This window comes from Passer domesticus, chromosome 2, assembly GCF_036417665.1.
Source record: "Passer domesticus isolate bPasDom1 chromosome 2, bPasDom1.hap1, whole genome shotgun sequence".
Taxonomy (NCBI): domain Eukaryota; kingdom Metazoa; phylum Chordata; class Aves; order Passeriformes; family Passeridae; genus Passer; species Passer domesticus.
In genome coordinates this window covers 79,326,099-79,344,622 of record NC_087475.1, presented here as the reverse complement: position 1 = coordinate 79,344,622, position 18,524 = coordinate 79,326,099, and the positions used below count along the sequence as shown (strand labels likewise).

The 18,524-nt window shown below is 42.6% G+C and overlaps 1 protein-coding gene across 6 annotated transcripts in view; it reads right to left on the bottom strand.

Moving 5' to 3' along the window:
• The window catches only part of MTMR2 (myotubularin related protein 2), a 63,003-nt gene that overhangs the window by 14,514 nt on the left and 29,965 nt on the right, over positions 1-18,524 (bottom strand). For 5 of the 6 annotated variants that reach the window (XM_064409464.1, XM_064409469.1, XM_064409466.1 and 2 more), the window contains exons 3-7: positions 10,898-10,973; positions 7,571-7,665; positions 7,282-7,392; positions 5,144-5,245; positions 4,372-4,455 (exon numbers count right to left, since the gene is read on the bottom strand). In XM_064409464.1, the coding sequence (XP_064265534.1) occupies positions 4,372-4,455; positions 5,144-5,245; positions 7,282-7,392; positions 7,571-7,665; positions 10,898-10,973 (468 nt within the window). Of the gene's footprint in view, positions 1-4,371; positions 4,456-5,143; positions 5,246-7,281; positions 7,393-7,570; positions 7,666-10,897; positions 10,974-11,880; positions 11,900-18,524 lie in introns of those variants that run through there. The other variant, XM_064409468.1, reaches the window with a different exon arrangement.

Here is an 18,524-nt window from a genome sequence, read left to right as displayed (position 1 = left end):
TCATCCCGAAGCTGCCAGGGCACATGGCATGTCCACATTAGTGACCACAGACTTCTACACAGGTTTTGTCTTCAGGTAAATGAATGCTGCTAGTAGCCCCTGATTCTGGGGGAATTCACATCTCTGGTGGATGCCAGAGGGCAAAGTAAGGAAAGCAGCAAAGCCACATGTATGGTCATAAATTAAATACACCCATGACCATTCTCACTGAGCCCAGCTGAGCCAACACACCTCACATCCATACCAATGAACTCATTTATCCTCCAAACAGGATATTTTGTCCAAAATGCCACTGGTGATCCTTGACTTGCATCACAGTACCCTTGTGCATGGCTAAAGATGCTCAAATACACTCACTCAAAAGATGGAGGGTAACAGCCTGGTCTGTAGCTATGCCTGAAACTTTCTCCTGTGCTTGGGAACACTCCTTACAACTGCATCATCTAACCACAGAGACAGAGCCTTTGTGTCCTCTCCACACACAAACGAGACTGATGTCCTCAAGACATTCATGCTTTACTGTAATGACTTATTTGGTTTGGTTATCACTTGATTTACACTTGATGTTGTAGAAGATGGAGTTTCTTTGTTTGCAGGGAAAACCTGTTGAAGCCACACCAGCACAGCACTGACACCATTACCTTGCAAAGTACATGGTTAAGGTTAAGCACAAGAGGATCCTTCATTAACAGGAAAAAAAATAATTTCCTTGCTGTAGTTACACACAGTCACACCTCTCTATGGGATCAAGCAGATCCACTCTGAGCTTACACATGTAAATGCACCTTGATCTGCAGCAGGCAGCACAGGATACAGCTGCAGAGCCAAGCTGGTCCCTCTGCATTTACTGAGCCCAGGCTGTGTCCACTCAGCACCAGAGAGCTGTGATCTGCTCTGCAGTAGAGACATACACAGCATAAGCAGGACCTCAGTTAAACCATGGGACATTTAACAGTTAAATCCTCACTTTGCTCCCCAAAGTTACACCCAACAGTCCTGAGGATGATGTTACCAACAGTTTCTACCTTTCTCACTCTGCTTGTATACTAATGCTGGGCACTTCTTTAATCCTCAAAACAGGTCAGTTCTTCTGAGTTATTAGTTTCTACGTGTTTTCCCTGAAAGCAGCAACCACAGCCCTACACTGTGGCTCCCCAGTAGATATGACCAGAGCAAAGGATATTAGACAAGAATGACTTTTGTAAGGAAACATCACACAACTTCACAACCTCTTGTAATATTTTCCAAATGCTCCCCACCTTATTAAGGAAAATAAAGCTTTAGGTTACTCCAAAGGCATCTTAAGGACTTTTGGTTTCAAGTGAGTCTTATTCACTTTGCAATTCTGTTTTATATTCTGCCAGCCCATGTGTAATAAAAATCAGGGAGCAATTTCAGTTTTAAATTTCATTTGCCACATGTGATTCCATTTACCAACTAAATCTCATACCTCTCTGAGTTCCTTTTGTTCTCTACAGGTTGTTTATTACTCCCCATAGTTTTACACAATCACAGATTTTTAATAAGTTACATATTTCCATCCTTCCCAAGAATGCTAACGGGGAAGTTAGGGGTTTACTGACTATCTTTCCTAATTGCTACAATTGCTAACATCTCAACATATTTCTATTAATCTCAATAAAAATTGTAATAAATAATGCACACTCAAACTTGCCATGTCTACCAGTATGGACATAGAAATTACCATGGATCCTGGTCTGAAAGTCTTTTCTGGATGCCTGGTAGCTGGAGTTTACTTTTGCTCCACTCCCCTCTCCATGTGTGCCTGCTCCCACAGGGAAAAGTCTGACCTGGCCTAAGATATAGCAAGTTAATGCCTGGCTGTCCTGCTGGGCTGCTGATGCCCTAGGCCAGCCCTTCTCTTAACAGTTTCTAAACCAATTCCAGAAGATCCTGCTGACAGTGCATATGTCCTGCTTTTCTATTTCTGATCACAATTCATAGAGTCAGAGACAGGTAATCCCATTATCTGATTTGATGATGCCAGTTTTGTTTCACTGTTAACGAATCCCTGCTGCCATTTCAAGACATAATCCTGATTTACTGTAGTATTTGTTATTGCTTTAGCAGAACCTGGTTGGATTAAGAAAAAAGGCTATGACACTCACACAGATAAATTGAACATCCATAGTTACAAATGCTGGAATTAAATAAACAGACTGAAATACCTAAAAGTTTTGGAGGGGACATAAAGCATCATGTCTGCATGATGTCCTGCATCTAAAGCTGCAGGACCTAAATCAATCTAACAAAAGGGATGAAATTCTCCTCCTGGCCAGATCACAACATAAACACCTACTGCAGTATGGCTTGCCTCTTCTTCAGCAGCTGGTGTTGGTCACTTCTGGAGATAAGGAACTGGAGCAGATGGATTGTGTGATCTGGAATGGTAGTGACCGTGGCCCATCATGGGGAAAACTCAGAAAGGCTGTGGCTGCAAAAAATCCTGGTTTGGATTCACTTTTGCAGTTACCAGTATAAGGATATGACCAGGGGCTTTGGCACGTGGACATTAGTTTGGTTTCTTGACATAGAAGCAGTCAGGCAAGTTTGTCCTTCCCACTCACAAACAACAAAGCAGAAGGCCACAGCACGAGTACACACTGCAGCAATGCCTCAGCTGTGTCATCTCTTACACCCATTCTCCTTACGGAAAGGCCACAAAGAGCTGCAAATCACAGGCATGCAAACACACGTATCCTTTCACCATGTCACCAAATTCCTGACAAATTTAAGGCGCACCAAATCACAGTATAAAAACTAATATGGACAGAAAAGTTCTATCATAAAAACTGGCATGCCAGGATTTAGAAAGTGGAATAATCTACACTGAAATTGTCTAAGGTCACCCTTTCTTCTTTCCAGCTGTTGTAAAAATGTTTTTTGTACTTCACCTGCTGTGACTGATGCTTGACTGAGTGAATGCTGTGTTTTCCAGGGGAGATTACTTTGACAGCATAGGTATTCTTTTAGTTGTTACTCCAAAATTTTCAGCCCTACAAAGAGGTGCCTTGCTCAAGTAGCTTGGGCTGCAAATCCTTCTCTACAAGCAGATCTTCCCATAAAATCACTACCAAGAAGGGGGTAAAATCTAAACAAAGCAATAATCACTGCATTGTCTGATCTTATGCTCAAGTTGACCTTAGACACAAAGTGGCTACAAAGGATTGGAGCTTGTCTTGACCAGGATTTTAGATTGTGGCATCTCATTGCAAAAGACTCTTTGCACTGAAGGCAGCATACAGTAGGGTACAGTAAGATACATCTCGCTTCCCATTAGCAGTCTAGAAGCCAGCAATCTATCTTAGGCAGCTATTTCAGGAGAGAACAAATCACCCCCAACAGTGAAGCACTCTCTCCCATCTGTTAATGACAGGCCTAGATAACCAATTTAGAAGGCATGCCCAGCTTTTAGAAGGCTAGAGCTAGAAAAATGAATCCTTAGGTTTTGGATTTCAGGAATCAGATGAACAACTAGGCAGGGCCAGAGGTCTGGTTTTGTTTGATTTGACAAGAAAGACCCAAATAAATGTTTAAACTGCATGGTTTAAAATTTCTTAATTTTACAATAGAAAATTGGTTTTATTCTGACAGATTAATCAGAATAAAACCATTTTTTTTTCTGATGGATCTGGAGGAGACAGAAGCTTATTATGTCCAGGGCAAACATGCCACCAAATCATGCTCCTTTTGCTACTTGAGAATTTTATGACAGGAATCATTTCATTATAAAAATCAAAAGTCTCTCATCTTTTACTCCAAAGAGAACTACTCAAGTTTTTACCACAGTATTCCTAATTGACAGCCTGTCACTGTCATGAATACCTTTGATCAGTTACTCTGGGCACACTACAACTGTAAATAACAGTACTCTCTAGGCTGATCCCTATGCTGAGAAACCATGCCTAAGATAGTGAAGGTATTCCACACTTATTTTTTTTCCTCACAAGTTGCTGTTTCAGACAGGAAAACCTGGAAAGAATTAAAACCAATACAAGCAAGCACTGAGGTGTGAAACTCAACAATGGGATGCGTGTACCTGGAACATGCACCCTCCATTCCCCACTGCCAGCAGTACCTGATCACCAAACCAGAGCATTAGTTTTTTCTAGCAGAGCCTAAAGTCAGCTCTCTGCCACTTGAGCTGACATCCATCAGTGGATGCCTCTATCTCTAGAGCTGTACTGCTCTCAACAAGAACTGCAGTGTGCAAAACAACATCCTAACCAAGCCTGCACAGCATTTGTCAGCAGAATCATTCTCTGCTCCATGTAACCTGTAATTTTATCAGTGCACAGACCCTCATTTCTGAAGAGCAGAGGATGAGGAAGAATGTGACACAATACCCACCTGTCTTCTGTACTCCCAAGTTGGGTCATACACTTTCCATCCATTTTCTGGGAAAACCTCTTTGTACTCAAAGGCAAAAAGTGGCTGAAAGAAAGAAAATTTACCTTTAAGAGCCCACTCAGAGCCCATTTATAGAATGTTTGATATCTCAAATAGTAATTCATGACTGACCCTTCTTTTTTCCCACCATCACTTTTCTCTCAGGGTTTTATAAAAAAGATTAACACTCTCACTGTGTTGCATATTAGTACAACAATATACTTTTCCAATATGTCCCTGATCTTGCTTGGCTATTACCCAGTACTTCACAGACAAAAGAACTTTGTTATTAAAGAGAGAAGATAAAACTACTTAGGCAAGAATGCTCTTACAGATTAACAACCAGAGCCTCTCAACCAGCAATTGAAACAATTGCAGTGTTATAACATTAGAAAACATGGGGGCTACATTCCAGATTTGGGGCAGTGCAGCCACCATTAGCTGTGAACCTCTGATAGATGTCACTGTGATTTGAGTACTTTCCCTCTGTTACAAGGCTTTATCAGTAAGTCGTTCCCCATGCATGAAAGAAGGCACTGTAATAGATTTTTCTTGTTTCCTATATGATCTAAACTCCTACAGAATTAAGTTTAAAACAGATTTGAAAACCAGCACTTCTCATCCCTCAAGAAAATACACCCCACGTGAATGCTGTATTAAGTAGATGGGACAGAACAAAACAGTTTACTGCTACTCTGTGTCTTTTGGCAAAAGCTGAAGAGAAAACACTTACCAGATTATTTGAAACTGGAAAAGCATATTTCATTAGGTTCTCAAATATGGATCGTCTAGTTCTCCCTTCAGGCTTATGAGCAAACCGCAGGTTTCGAATGTCCTAGGGGAAGAAAGAGGGAAATCAAGTGGCAAATTTCTGAACCACTTCAAAATCCAAGGAAAATCTAAAAGTCAGAATTCAAAATGGGGTCACATGACAGTGCTCCTTCCAGCACTGATTTGATACTATACTTTGAATAATGTTGTGTTGCAAACTTGGGCTTGGCTGAGGCATTGTCTACAGCCTCCAACAACAGCAAAGCAACTGAGGGAAGGCACAGCTGTGCCTGACCACAGCATCTTGCTTTCACATGAAGCTCTCCATCTGCTGAAAGTCTTTGGGAGAGCCCTGCTCAAGAAAAAGCTGTGTTTGACCAGCAGGACTTTTGTGAGACAGACTTCCTTGGCTCTCACTGAGCTCTCACACCAAGCAGTGCCAAAAGTCCATTGGAGGGGATGGCCTAACAAAGTACCTCACAGAGGGGCCCCAAGGCACGTAGGGGCCCCAAGAACAGCCAGCTGGGTGCAAAGCACCCAATGCCACCTCCCTTTAAAGCTTCCACCTCTCAGAGCACTCAAGAGGATGTCTTGAAACCAAGAACTCCTCCACTTTGCATAGCAGCACAGTTTAGACAGAAAGCGGTCATTCAGGACCTCCTTCCCATAGTCATCTACAAAACCAAATTTGGACAGTAAATAAAACATCTCTAAGTTTTTTCCAGCCAAGCCTGCAACTAAAATGCTTGCATCAAAGAGTCTAAAACTCATCAGCAGGAAATGAGCCATCGAGTTCAAGTACATGAAGATGGTAGAGCAAGTCAGAGAATGCGATAAACAGCTGAAGATTTTGCTTCCTCACAGGGATTACATGACTGGTCTCAGATAGAGAACTTTTCAGGATGCATAAGATGTGTCTGTACCACTCTGTTATTGCACTAGGCTGCTGTGCATATCTGGTGAAGCAGGCTGACATATATAAATCGGCTACAAAGGGCCAAAACACCCATCCTATAGTTTGTGCCTGAGTTTCCCATACAGGGAAATTATACAGTTCACTCCAAACCTGACCAAGTGCTTATAGACAAAATGGCTGAGGATTAGGAATCCAGATCAAAACAGGGAACAAATTAGCTTGCCAGCACAAGCACCCTACCCTATGTTAGCTGGGACGGATTATGACTCTCACAGGACAAGGGAGCAGCTGGATTATTTGGTACAGATTGCAGTAACTGGTCTGGACTCAGCACACCCACAGCTTGACAGTCTGCTTAGCTTCCTGATGCCTCAAAATCACAGCAGTGACCAGAGCACTTTGGGATTCCTTTTCATCCGTCCATCTGCTCTTATCCAGCATCCTTTTATCATTGAGGGGCTTTGACAAGCTCCAAGCAGCCCAAGATCTACAAGGCTCTGAACTGAGCTCTTCCTATGTGCTCACTGAGGGAAGCAGAAAGGCCATGCCACCCAGAGATATGGATTTAGGAGGGGAGATGGTGGCTTTATCTACTTTGTGGGTCTGTAGTAAGCAGACATGAGGAGGCAAACTGGTAATTTTTACTGCACTTTGTATTTCCAGTTATTCCACGGGTTCTTTAGAGGCACACGTGAAATATGTACTGCCTTGAAAGAAATGAAAGAACAGCCCTGATGAGGACTGAATGCTACTTACCAGTCTCTCACAGCAAAGCACTGCAGCAGGTGGGCATGAGCTAATGACTTAGGGGGGAAATGTGCCCCTTTCTTGCTCTTGAAATGTAAATGAGTGAAAGGCCTACTGAGTTCCACAGTAACTGGAGTCTACCTAGAATAAACCTGGTGGGCAATCCTGAGAAATGAGGATGCAGGCCTACACTTCCATAATGAAGAAAAGCCATTGCCCAGCACAAAGCCTGAAAAAAGGTTTGGACCTCTTCTCAAGTGAGTGGAGCTGGTGAATACTGAAAACTACTTTTAAAATCGTGTTTTTTGACACCTAAGTGTCAGAAGTGAAGTCATACTGACTGAAACATTTTGCAGAACTTCCTACGGTACCACAGAGACAACCTTTAAAAATATACATTCCCCTTCCTCTATTGTAAAACACAGATAAAAGTTTACCTTGCACACAATCTCCAGCCCGTATGAATTTTCACCACGACTGGAAGCACCTCCAATTTTCTCCACTCTGTTGATTACACCTAAAGATGCATCTAGGACAAAAGGAGGGTCCTGTAGACAGTTGAAATTTGTGAGTTTAAAAAGGGGAGGGGGAAAAAATCCCCAGCTCCTGCTCCCTTATGTCTATATTCACAAACATATAGCCACATTTCACACAGAAATACTCTCAAACAAAACCCAGGTCTAAAGATTGAAAAGGTAGCAAAAGCAGATTATTTCAAAAGCTTACCCGTTCCATGCTTTTAAAATACAGTCTATAATTGGTGACAGTAAGGGTTCCTCTGATTGCTCCAGTGAAGGGGCAGATGTAAGTAACATCCTTAGCTTAAGGGAAAAAAAAAAAAAAAGAAGAAGATATAAATTTCACAGTTAATTTATGGGAGAAAAATTATGCCAGCAACAATATTTGTGGGCTATACCTTGCAGATCATGAAATTAAAATAAGCTTAATCTGTGGTTCTAGCCTAGAGCTAACTTGCAAGTTTCAGTTCTGTGGAGAAGGTAAGAGTTTGGGTAGAGACAGTACCACCACCCAGAATCCTACATTTGCACAAAACTGCTACCCCTGTCAACAGGCCAGTGTTTGGTGCAAACTGTTTGCTCTTACTGCCAGTAGCTGAGAATATCATGCATGAAAAGAGGAGACCACTCACGTCTGGGTGCACACATCTGAAGCTGACAACAATCTGCATAAAAGCTAAGGATTGTGCCCAAGATGGTTTGTGCCACCAGGGGCAGGAGAAGGCAGTTCTCTACATGAGGTTTCTAGGATGCTTGGGTCCTTCTGTACACCTTTGCATGTGGAGTCAGCCCTGGGATGAAGGCCCTCATGCTAAAAGCCAGCAGAGCTACAGTGATTTGCAGGAGCCATGAGTCTGTGTAACACCCTGCTGCCAGTGATCTTAGGTCTGAAGTCAGAGATCAAGTTACTCTGCACAATTCAATTATTTTCGGGCCTGAGTGACGGTGACTCAAAACAGTCCCCTTCTTAAATGGCCTCAAACATTTCTCACTTGTTCCAGCAAAGGGAAAGAGGTGCTGCTGGCTTTCCACAGCAAACACCTCTAACTGCCCTTCTGTTTTATATCACTTAAAAATGCCGAGATTTAAGTTGTTGCCTCCTCACCTCTGCTGCCTATCACATCTGCCACTGAAGCAGTTGTCTGGCTGTGTCGTGGCCACAAAATAATTTACACTATCATCAACAAGTAATGACACCCCTCAAAAACATAGAGGAGACCCACTGAGCTGCCAGATCCATGAAAAAACTCCCTGGATCATCTGAACAACCTCAAGTCTCCAAGCCCTAGGGGATCCATTTTGCAAGGGCTGTGTCAGGAGGACGGCTCACCTCCCACCCAGGAGACAGCCACCATGAGCATGAGGCTAGTGGGGGTCAGAATGGGAACCTACATTTCTTCCACCTTTATCCCATGAGATTTAACCCAGAGGGGGAGACAGAAGAAGTCTGCCTTATTCCAGGGCACTGGCAACTCATATAACTAAATCATACTCAAGTCAGCTCTGCTTCTGCATTGTCTTCATTGACTCTCAAGATCTGGATGTGGAGAAAGATCCTTAAAACATCAGAAGTGACTACTTTGGAGCAAAATATGTACCACAATATCTGGTTAAAAAGAAATAAAATATACATATCTCTAAAAAATGCTAGTAATTCAATTATTTATTTGTTTATATAAATATACATGTATTTGTTTGAAGGACAATTAAACACAAAATGGTTACAACTATTTCTAGTTAAACCAAGTGTTTCATTAGTGTCCGATTGTTAATCACTTCTTTTCAAAGACTAGTTTGACAGAGGTTTGAAAGCAGACTCAGGAAGCATAACAAGGGTGAGGGCAGCCTGCCTAGTTTTTCCACTGGAGTTCCCATTATTCAAAATGCAATTTTGAAATACTTAAAAAAACCCCAGCAAAATCCACTAATAAGAAAAGTGTGCATTTACATCTCAAAAGGAACAGGATTTCTGAATAAAGAGGAAAGGTGCTAGAAAAATGTTTTCCAGGTAAGGAACCCCAGGCACGATCTCAAACACTGGCCTTGCCAGCGTGTAAGCCACCCCACCTTTCACATTTGCATTTTATTAGCCTGGTTTCCTAAGGAAACAATTTTACTTAATTACACTGCGCATGTACAAATGTACCTACGCACATGGTTTGTCTGACCTTAACCCTGCCACAGCTGTATGATTTCAGCAGTCTCTACTTGATAAACAGGGATCTCCAAGGCATTAAAGTGCTTCACTGTTTGTGAGAATGAATGCCAGGTATAATAGAGAGGTTGTAGTGGGTGCTATCACCACAGGAAAGCCTAATGAGCTCAGCCTTTGGTATGTATAAGAGAATACATATGGGAGAAAGAAACTGGAAACCACATTTACTAATTCCCCTGCTTGTGGAATTCCTGTCTTTTACAGGCCAATCTTACCTTGGATTATTGGGTTGGCTGAAAATATTTTTTCTTCCCTTCCCCGTAAAATACAAGGAGAATTACTTTTGCCTTTCTTCACACTTCTAACAGGAAACAATTATTGCTTATGAATAACAAAGATTTCCTTTTGCTGCCTTTAGTTTCTTGCTAGAACAGGCAGCTGCTGTCTGGGCTACTCCAAAAGCCACCCAGTCTTCTAGATTTATGTGGCTCATCACCCCATTTGCCAACAGATAAAACACTGATAACTCTGACCTCTTAAACCATTCCCTAGGAACCCTTCAAAATACTGCCTCACTGTTAGAGCTAATAGCATCTGTGGAGTGAGTCAGATATCAGTCTGCAGTATATGACTGGAGTATGAGTTCAGAGTCCTTAGGACTCCGAGGAAAGAGGTTTAGAAACAGATTAATTATGGAGGTGGGTTGTTTGGAGGTTTTCTTGCTTGTTTTTATATAGCTGTTGTTGGGTGCATTTTTTTGTGAAGTATTTTCAGTTTTCATTTTTTGATTTTTTTATGTTTAGGACTGAAGTTGCACTCTTCCTTACCGTTTTAAGAAGAAGGCAACATGTTATAAAAACAAATGCAAAATCTTTCACAGAAAATTAATCAAGAGGCTTACTCAAGCCTTCAGAATGGAGAGCATCAGCAAATCTGATGCATGTCAGAACTTTTGGATGAAAAAGGAAGAAACCCATCTCCCATCACAGTAAATTCCCTGCAAAAGCAGAGCATCCTTTCCTAAAGCCCATGACAGAGATTTGACACATAATTGTGCTGTGTCAGCCTAGGAAGTTACCCTGTGGCAAGGACAAACTGAAACAGTTGATCCATGTCCTCTCAGGAGGCAGCAAATGCAGAGCTGTACAGCTCACACCCCCTCACTCACAGTAAGAGCGTTGAATTGCTTTGTACTTGCTACGTGCTAAAAGAAGACACAGTCACTTTGGCCCATGTGATGTGCAATTAATGAAACAATCTGATCATGGCTCCCAGAACATCTGCAATATGCTGTTGTTGATCAGTGACTGCCAAGATATTTTGCTCTATGGATATTCTACTCTTTGTCAGCAAACAATAAGGAATTTCCTCTTCACGTACCCATGTCTTTAATGGTTTCCCCTGGCAGCAAAGGTGGCTCTTCCATTTCAGCCAATTTATTGGCCTCCCTCAGGACCTAGGCAAAAGATACAAGTATGAACAGAAATTCATTATGTTTGCATAAACCAAGAAGTTTACACCTACAGGTCAACAGTATCAAGGACAACAAATATTCAAAGATCTTGAAGTACTGCCTAGGGTCTCTTCAGAGGCCAAAACCAGGCTCTGTACTTTGGCAGCAGAATTCCAAGGTGTCCTTTCATGCTCCAACCTTCTCTTGCCCAGGCCACCTTCACAAGTCAAATTCCCCCACATTTATGGACAGAGCCAAAGGAATCAGCTCCTTTCCCAGGTGAAGTGCTCAGTGATTACCACAATGACACCAATAATCAGCAGAGCAATTTCTAGTTTATGGTGAGGAAAACTGCAAAGGATACCTTGGTCACTCCACTGTGCTCAGTGAGAGTCCCACAACTGCAAAAGTCCTGACTTGACTCATTTACAAAGGTACTATTTTGACAGATATATATAGGAGGTACAGTTTTGATTTCTTTTTTTTTTTTTTTGGCTGCCAAATGACCCCTTCTTCACTTGCCTTTGGGTTTATGTTTTGCCACAGAGCATGAATCCTCAGACCTATGATTGCATTTACACAAAGGCTTTCACAAGAACAGCTGCTATCATGGGCAGATGGACATTTTAAGAAAGTATGGCTGTGACTAGGAAAGCATAACCTGAGGTCTAAATCTATAAGAACTAGGAGAGAAATGCAAATATAAGTGATTAAGATTAAGGCTAAGTCTGTCTGGCCAAATGTAGGTGGATTTAATCAGGTTGTCTATGCCTCAAACTGGACAAATGACCACAACCTCAGCAGTACAGTTTGCTCAACCTCTTAAAACAGACAGAGAGCAGGTAAGTTAGTCCAGACTGCTTCATGTTATAGCAACCACAAAACTTTGAGTTCAAGGTTGGTGTCCCACCTGGTGAAGACAGGCAGAGGGAGCTCATTGCTGCTCACATCTGAATGTGCAGGCTTGCCCAAAATGTTTTTTTTTTATCATAATGCAAGGAAAGAGAAAAAAAATTGCTTCAGTTTGGTATCAGGAAATCCCTGCAAAGAAAATTCAAAGACATAGCCTAAAGTGGCATTCTAGAACCTGACACGTCTGTGGTCAACTTTCATGTAGGATCAAGCCAGAGGGAGAGCCTCAGGGAAGAAAAATTCCCTAAACTATGCAAAAAAAAATTGGAAACAAACCCAAAGAAAGCCCTTGCCACAATAAGAGCACATTCCAGCATTTTCACACAACAGATTGATGCATAGATGAAAAGATTAACAAGATCAAAGCCTTCTTGAGAACAAGATGTACATTTTAAAAAATACATTCAAAAGACTTTTAGAAAAAAAATTAATATTAAAAGCAAGTACAGTCCTGGCTTCCTAAGAGAATCCTCCCAACTGCACCCACTTAGATCAGGTCTTACCAGGGAGGCTGCCAAAGCAGCTGGGCTGGGGTCCACAGGATGAGTAAGGAGAGGTCACCATTGACAGAACTCACACTGGCAGCAACTTGTCGGGAAGCTTCTCTTCCCCCACATCAGCAACATCAGTAAAAATAAGGTTGTGCTGGTATAACGAGCAGAAATCGATGCTGAGGATTTCTTGTCAGCACAGCTGTGTTGGCCAAAGATCACACACCCCATGAAAGCCCTGACTGAGGGCCTCCCTGACAAAAGCCTGTGATGTAGACCCACTCTCAACTTCTGTGTGTCCAATTCTGCGCTTGAGTAACAGCCCTGAAATTAGCAGGATAACATCTGGATTATGATAAATGAGATGGAAGTTTCTGGCTAATTAGCCCATAAGTGGTGGTCATCTTTTTGGCCTTTTATCTTGGAAGGACATTAGTGAAAATACACTCTGCACTCAGACCATGATCACAGCTTCTTTGAGAAGGTCCTTACCCCACACGGGCAGCAGCTGCTGCCAGGATCACTTCGGTCAACAGCTGGACTCACTGCTCTCCTGCAGATGTCAGCGGGAGCACGGCCAGCAGTAAACATTTGGGAGACTGGGTTGTATCTCAAGCCAAAACAAATATGAGGTAAGACACATAGAAAGCACTCAGTATGACAAACATCTGCTGAGGTGGCAGAGGTGGGTAGTGCTCAGGTGGGTTTTAAACCCTGTCCTGCAAGTGGGGCAGAGAAGGAGGGAACAGACTAGCAGTATGAAAGACAAGGACCTCCATGTCAACATCATTCTCTAAAGACAAGGCTGAAAGCCTTTTTCAATTTAAAAAGTGTCTCTTCTAGGTTTAATAACATCCATCTGCTCAGTCACACTTCTCTGAAATGTCCCCAGGATCAGAGGAAAGAGTTAGCAATCCAAACCTGTGCTCACTTCAACACAGGGCAGCAGATGGCTGGCTTCCTGGAAGCACAGCACTTCAAGGTCAGCCTCCTTGCCTCCCCTCTTATTATTTCGGGGTTTTTTTTGCTACAGTCTTGAGGATTAAACTCATTTTCACCATCCCTCAAGTGACTTCAACACAGTACCTATCTCAGGTAACAAAGCACTGGGTCCATGGTGATTTCAAAGGTGCAAGCACATAACCCCTGGAAAACTGCCATCCTTTCCACAAGGCTGAGACAGACATGGCCAGAAAGCCCAGGACAAACACTTCTCTGTTGTGCCAGTCCATGCACTGTCTGCCCAGCAGATTTTGAATGAGCCTCTAGTTGGACCATTGGCACTTGAAACCCAACCTGGCAGATACCAAGAAATGAATGGTAGGCATTTTCCTGAAACCCACCTCCACCAATGGCTCCTTAAAATTGATTCAGAGAAATACAATCTGTGTGGGGCTGAAAATGCAGGCAGCAGGCAGGAGAAGACATCTGCAGCACCAGCCAAGGACAGGGCCACCAGCAGGTAAGAAAAGTGGGTGGATAAGAGAAGAGGAGTTTTGGAAACAGATCACGGAGAAAGAATGGTATGGGACAACGCACATGAAGCTCTGAGATGACGTCAGTGTCATAAATGGTCCCTCTGCACCTTATATGACTAAGGAGATGACATGAAAAGCCCTTCCATCTTACTGCCAATCCTCCTCTCCCCCTCAAAATCCAAAAATGGTTCATTAAACTGTGAGAAAAATCTTTTTTTGTACATTAGCCTATTTTCAAGACTCTAAAAATAACACTCTTGGGCCCAAATTTAGCCCTCTGCAAACCTTACAAAATTAAATTAAGAGCACCAGTAGGGCGAGGAAGCAGGGAATGGAGCCAGGGACATGACTGCGGCAGCCTGGCTGCAGGGGGGGATGGCAGCTGCTGATACATAAATGCTACTGAGGCAGGTACCACATATGCCTGCAGCTGAAATGTGCCACCTCCGTGTGCCTCAGCCTTTGAAATTGTTCAGTGGGAATAAAACCAAAGAATTCTTAGAGATCTGCAATGAAGAACACATCCAGAGCTGGGCGAATCATTATTACTTAGGAACAGGTCCACAATGACTTAAGAGTCACACATGGCTCTTTCTGTCACAATCATCACTAAGACGGTTTCTGTAAGAAACAGATATAATGACCAAAAACCAGTGGAATACTCTGCCTTGCCCCTAAGTCGAAGCAGGTCTTCATTATCTTTTCCCCACAAAAATCTTATGCTTGGTAACTGAATCTGTGGAGGAATGAAGTCCTGTTTCACACCAGAACAGCCTTTATTTCTGTCTTCTTTTACCAAGTAACATCATGTACCCATCCCACCTGTCAGCAGCTCTCCCTCTAGATGAAACAGCTCTCTAAGAGTCTGAGAATGGGAGTACCTTAGAACCTAAACACACATCCTGGCTCAGCTCAGAGGGTGTGAGGACTTTGTGCCACCACCTACCTTTGTCCTCTGCTCAAGCAGCGACTTGGCAGAACAAACCCACATTACTACATTCAACAACCACTTCTCTACTCTAGGATCCCACCCTGTGTAAGCTCCAGCACAGTCACCCCCAGCTGAAGGCACAGAGCTCTCTCACGCCCTCCCAACTACTGCCCCCAAGACAGGGAAACTGCTGTTTTGTCGAGACAACCTCCAGATCTGAGCCACAAAATCATCATCTCCTTTGCTTGCATGTATGGGGTCAGGGAGAGAGATTTAGGTCCTGCTAGAAAGGTAAGACTGCTGCGATTCAGGGTACTGCAGTTCTGGCAAGTCTCTCCAAGCACATGTTCACACTGCCTCCTAACACAGCAGCCAGCACGCTGCTACAAAAATCCCTCTCCTGGATGATATTCCTGCACAATTTGTGCACGCAGCTCATCCTGAGCAGCTGCAGCCAACCGGGGTGATACAGAGTTGAATTGCAAGAACACTCTATACAAAGCTCTTACAGGTCTGTGCACCACTGAACACTGTTCTAGAAAGACCTGAGAGGGTACATGACACTCAAAATTCAGGGTTTGCTTTTTTGACCATGAATGAAGCAGCCAATGTGCTTTCCTGTTGCACTGCCTGGTGAGGTGCTTGTGTACCAGCGATGCTGCACAGCCTGGCTGAAAACATCCTGCACTGGCTGAGGCCAAGCCAGGACTGCCTCCCCCTACCCTCCCTGCCAGTGCTGTCACTGCTTCAGTGTCTAGGTCAGTCAAGATGCCAGGGTCCACTTAATGGCTTTTACAATGGAAGCTTTTCCATAACCTGGATCATTTTTCCAGGACTAGCTTAGAGTGTGACTGCAGGAGTGAAGGCAAGCAAAACCTGGCAAGAGAGAGGGAGCAGCTTGAACCAACCAGGGAGAGAGTAATTTTATCCCTGGACACTGCATAAGCCTCCTGATAAGGAAGATGCATGAGGAGAGCACCTGAGGTCTCTTCTAGACATCTACCAGGTATTCTTTTGTAACTTTCTCCTGAATGTTTGAGTCCTGAAACCACAAAGGTCAGATTGTTTGGTTTCACGCAACTTAAGGGGAGAGAGGTTTGTGTTACCAAATTGTTGTGTAACAGTTTTCCCCAGTCTACAGAGATTCTTCTATCCTGAATCACAATAAAAATGAGCAAAAGGAATATTTTTTGGCTTAGACAATATTAAAATGTACCCTTTTTTGTATTTTTTTTTCTTTCCTCTGAGTTAATCTCTCCTTGGTAACCTCCTACACACTCCAAGTCACTTTGCACATTTTGAACAGAGTTGTTGTGCATAAAGCCACAACACTGGTTCGACACATTCAATCCAACAGCATGAACACCTTGCTTCTGTATTACTCCTTTCCCCAAAACCATGTCTGCTCCATCTACTGAGAAGACAAGCTCTCCAAGCTGGGAACTGCTTTTGTTTCAGCTACACAATCCTGGTTTTTTCCCTACAGCAGGAAGGTGGTCGCTTAACTGGTCCCTTGACATAAACGTATATAACCTGTCTGTACAGACAAATACTATGCACACACCACGTCCCCTTGCTCCTGCAGCCCCTGAACTTGGATTTGACATGTCTCTGTCTACCTCGTGAGCAAGCACTGGTCAGCAGCAACAGCTGAAAGACATGCTGCAGGGACAAGAATGCACATGTTGTACATGTACAAAAACATACAGAGAGAATTAAAAAAAATTCTAGTGTTTAAAAAAATCTGTCTTTTCAAATATGGAATTGAAACTCAAAAGCCAAGTGAGAGGTTTAATCTCCTGTAGGAAAATATCTGATACTTCACATTTAAAGGACTACCTGGGAATATTCTGATTGTACTTAACATATCTAAACTTTCCTTCCCTCGCTTATTTTTCAATGTCTTTGTCTCAAGAAATGGCAAATGATTAAATGCCCTCCTTCATCACCATTTTTTGCAACTTTGCAGGCAGCATAGTCAGTAAGCTGCAGGAATACCCATTTCACCTGAAACTGGAGATCTACATCTGTGCTGGTCCCCCTAGGCACTCGGTAGCAGTCGGTGGAAAGCAGGATACCTAGGAGATGCATCTTTAGGATAAGTACCCTTCCTCCCACTGAAGGCTAAGAACTAGGGTAAAGGAATGTCAGTGCAGATCTGGAAGGGCAAATCCCAATTCTGGTCCTTCCTCATGGTCAGCATAGCAAAACCCAATCTCCTGGACATCCCCAAACAACTGAGCAGTCATATCCTACGCTTTTCAGAGAAGTACAAATGTGCCATGTGCAGAGAGGAACAGGGAATGACCCAAGTCAGACACAAATACTGCATGGATTTAACTTAAAAAGACATGACTCCAAAACTTATAAGACAGGTTGTCTTAGCTGAGGTATAAAAGACAGCTTTTGTGTCAGAGCTGGCTCTTGTCTGCTGTGACAAAGAACCATATAAGGGAAGTCAGCCTTCCTGCTGACTTAGCCATAGGATTACTTTTACATATTTGATTAATTTATTAATTTTAGTTGTAAATTAATAGCAAAACATATACACTTACCTAACAAATTCTTCTCTGCTTTAAATGCCTTTTGGGGGTATCAAACTGTGTTCACCTATTCCTTCCCGAATTGCCCTACCATTCCATCCCTTTACTCTCTCATGGCTGTTTCCATCAGTCAAACGAAGACAGTGCCACTATGGCAGGTGCATCAAGATTTATCATTATTCCTGTGATGGTGTAAAAATGTCTGAAACAAAACAGACAGAGAACCTCTTTCCATTCATGACAGAAAAAAATCCCCACAGCGGTCTAATTCTGTCCAGCTGGCATTGACAGAAGCTGCAGAACTGACACAGATCTGTGCAGAAACAAGATGAGTATGCTTCTTTAGGACAGTTTTTCACAGGTGAACAGCTTTCTTCTCTAAATGAAACATTTCTTACAACAGGAAAAAGGACACATTTTTCCTAGCATTTCACTGCTAAGTACTTCTGTCCTCTCAGTGCTCAACCATCAGGACCACGGAACAGAAGCCATGCTTACTTGACTGCAAACACTGTGTTACACTGAGGAGAGTTTCAGCTGCCATTTATGGCTATTTCAAGTGTACTTGGAGAAGATTTGTGTGCTAAGAATCCTACTGGAAATGCAATAAAACATAAATCAAGGAAGTAAATGGACTTTGTTGATTATTTTTGAATCATTAAGAATACCACAGGAGAAAGACTATGGGAAAGAACAGAAATATCTCTGCCTGACTGAGGCACAGGGACTTTTCTGAGGATTATGACCAGATGGCTTGAAAAACTATGTTAGAGACATTCAGACCTGCAAGATATTAATTGCAGGGAAATGCTTTATGTCTTATTCCTTTGGGATATCAAAAGTTCAGAGGGTAAAAGACAAAACACCATGGACACATGGATCATTTCAGAAGGGTACACAAAGAATCAAATATAACGTCCAAAGACCACATCAAGCCCATTCAGCCCCTAAGAGAGCACTTGGCCAAAGGCAGCCTCCTAGCTTGGTTAAAAAAAAAAACAACAAAAAAACCCAACAAAACACAAGAAGTACTTAAGTTATCAAAAAATGTTCTGACAACAGATCACGTATTACACAGTACTCTAAAGACAGTAATAACAAGTACACTGCAACTGCGTTTTAACTACTCCTTCCTGACACAACTAAAACAAACAAATCACAAACTGTGATCTCCACCTACCATATATGTTTTGAGAAAG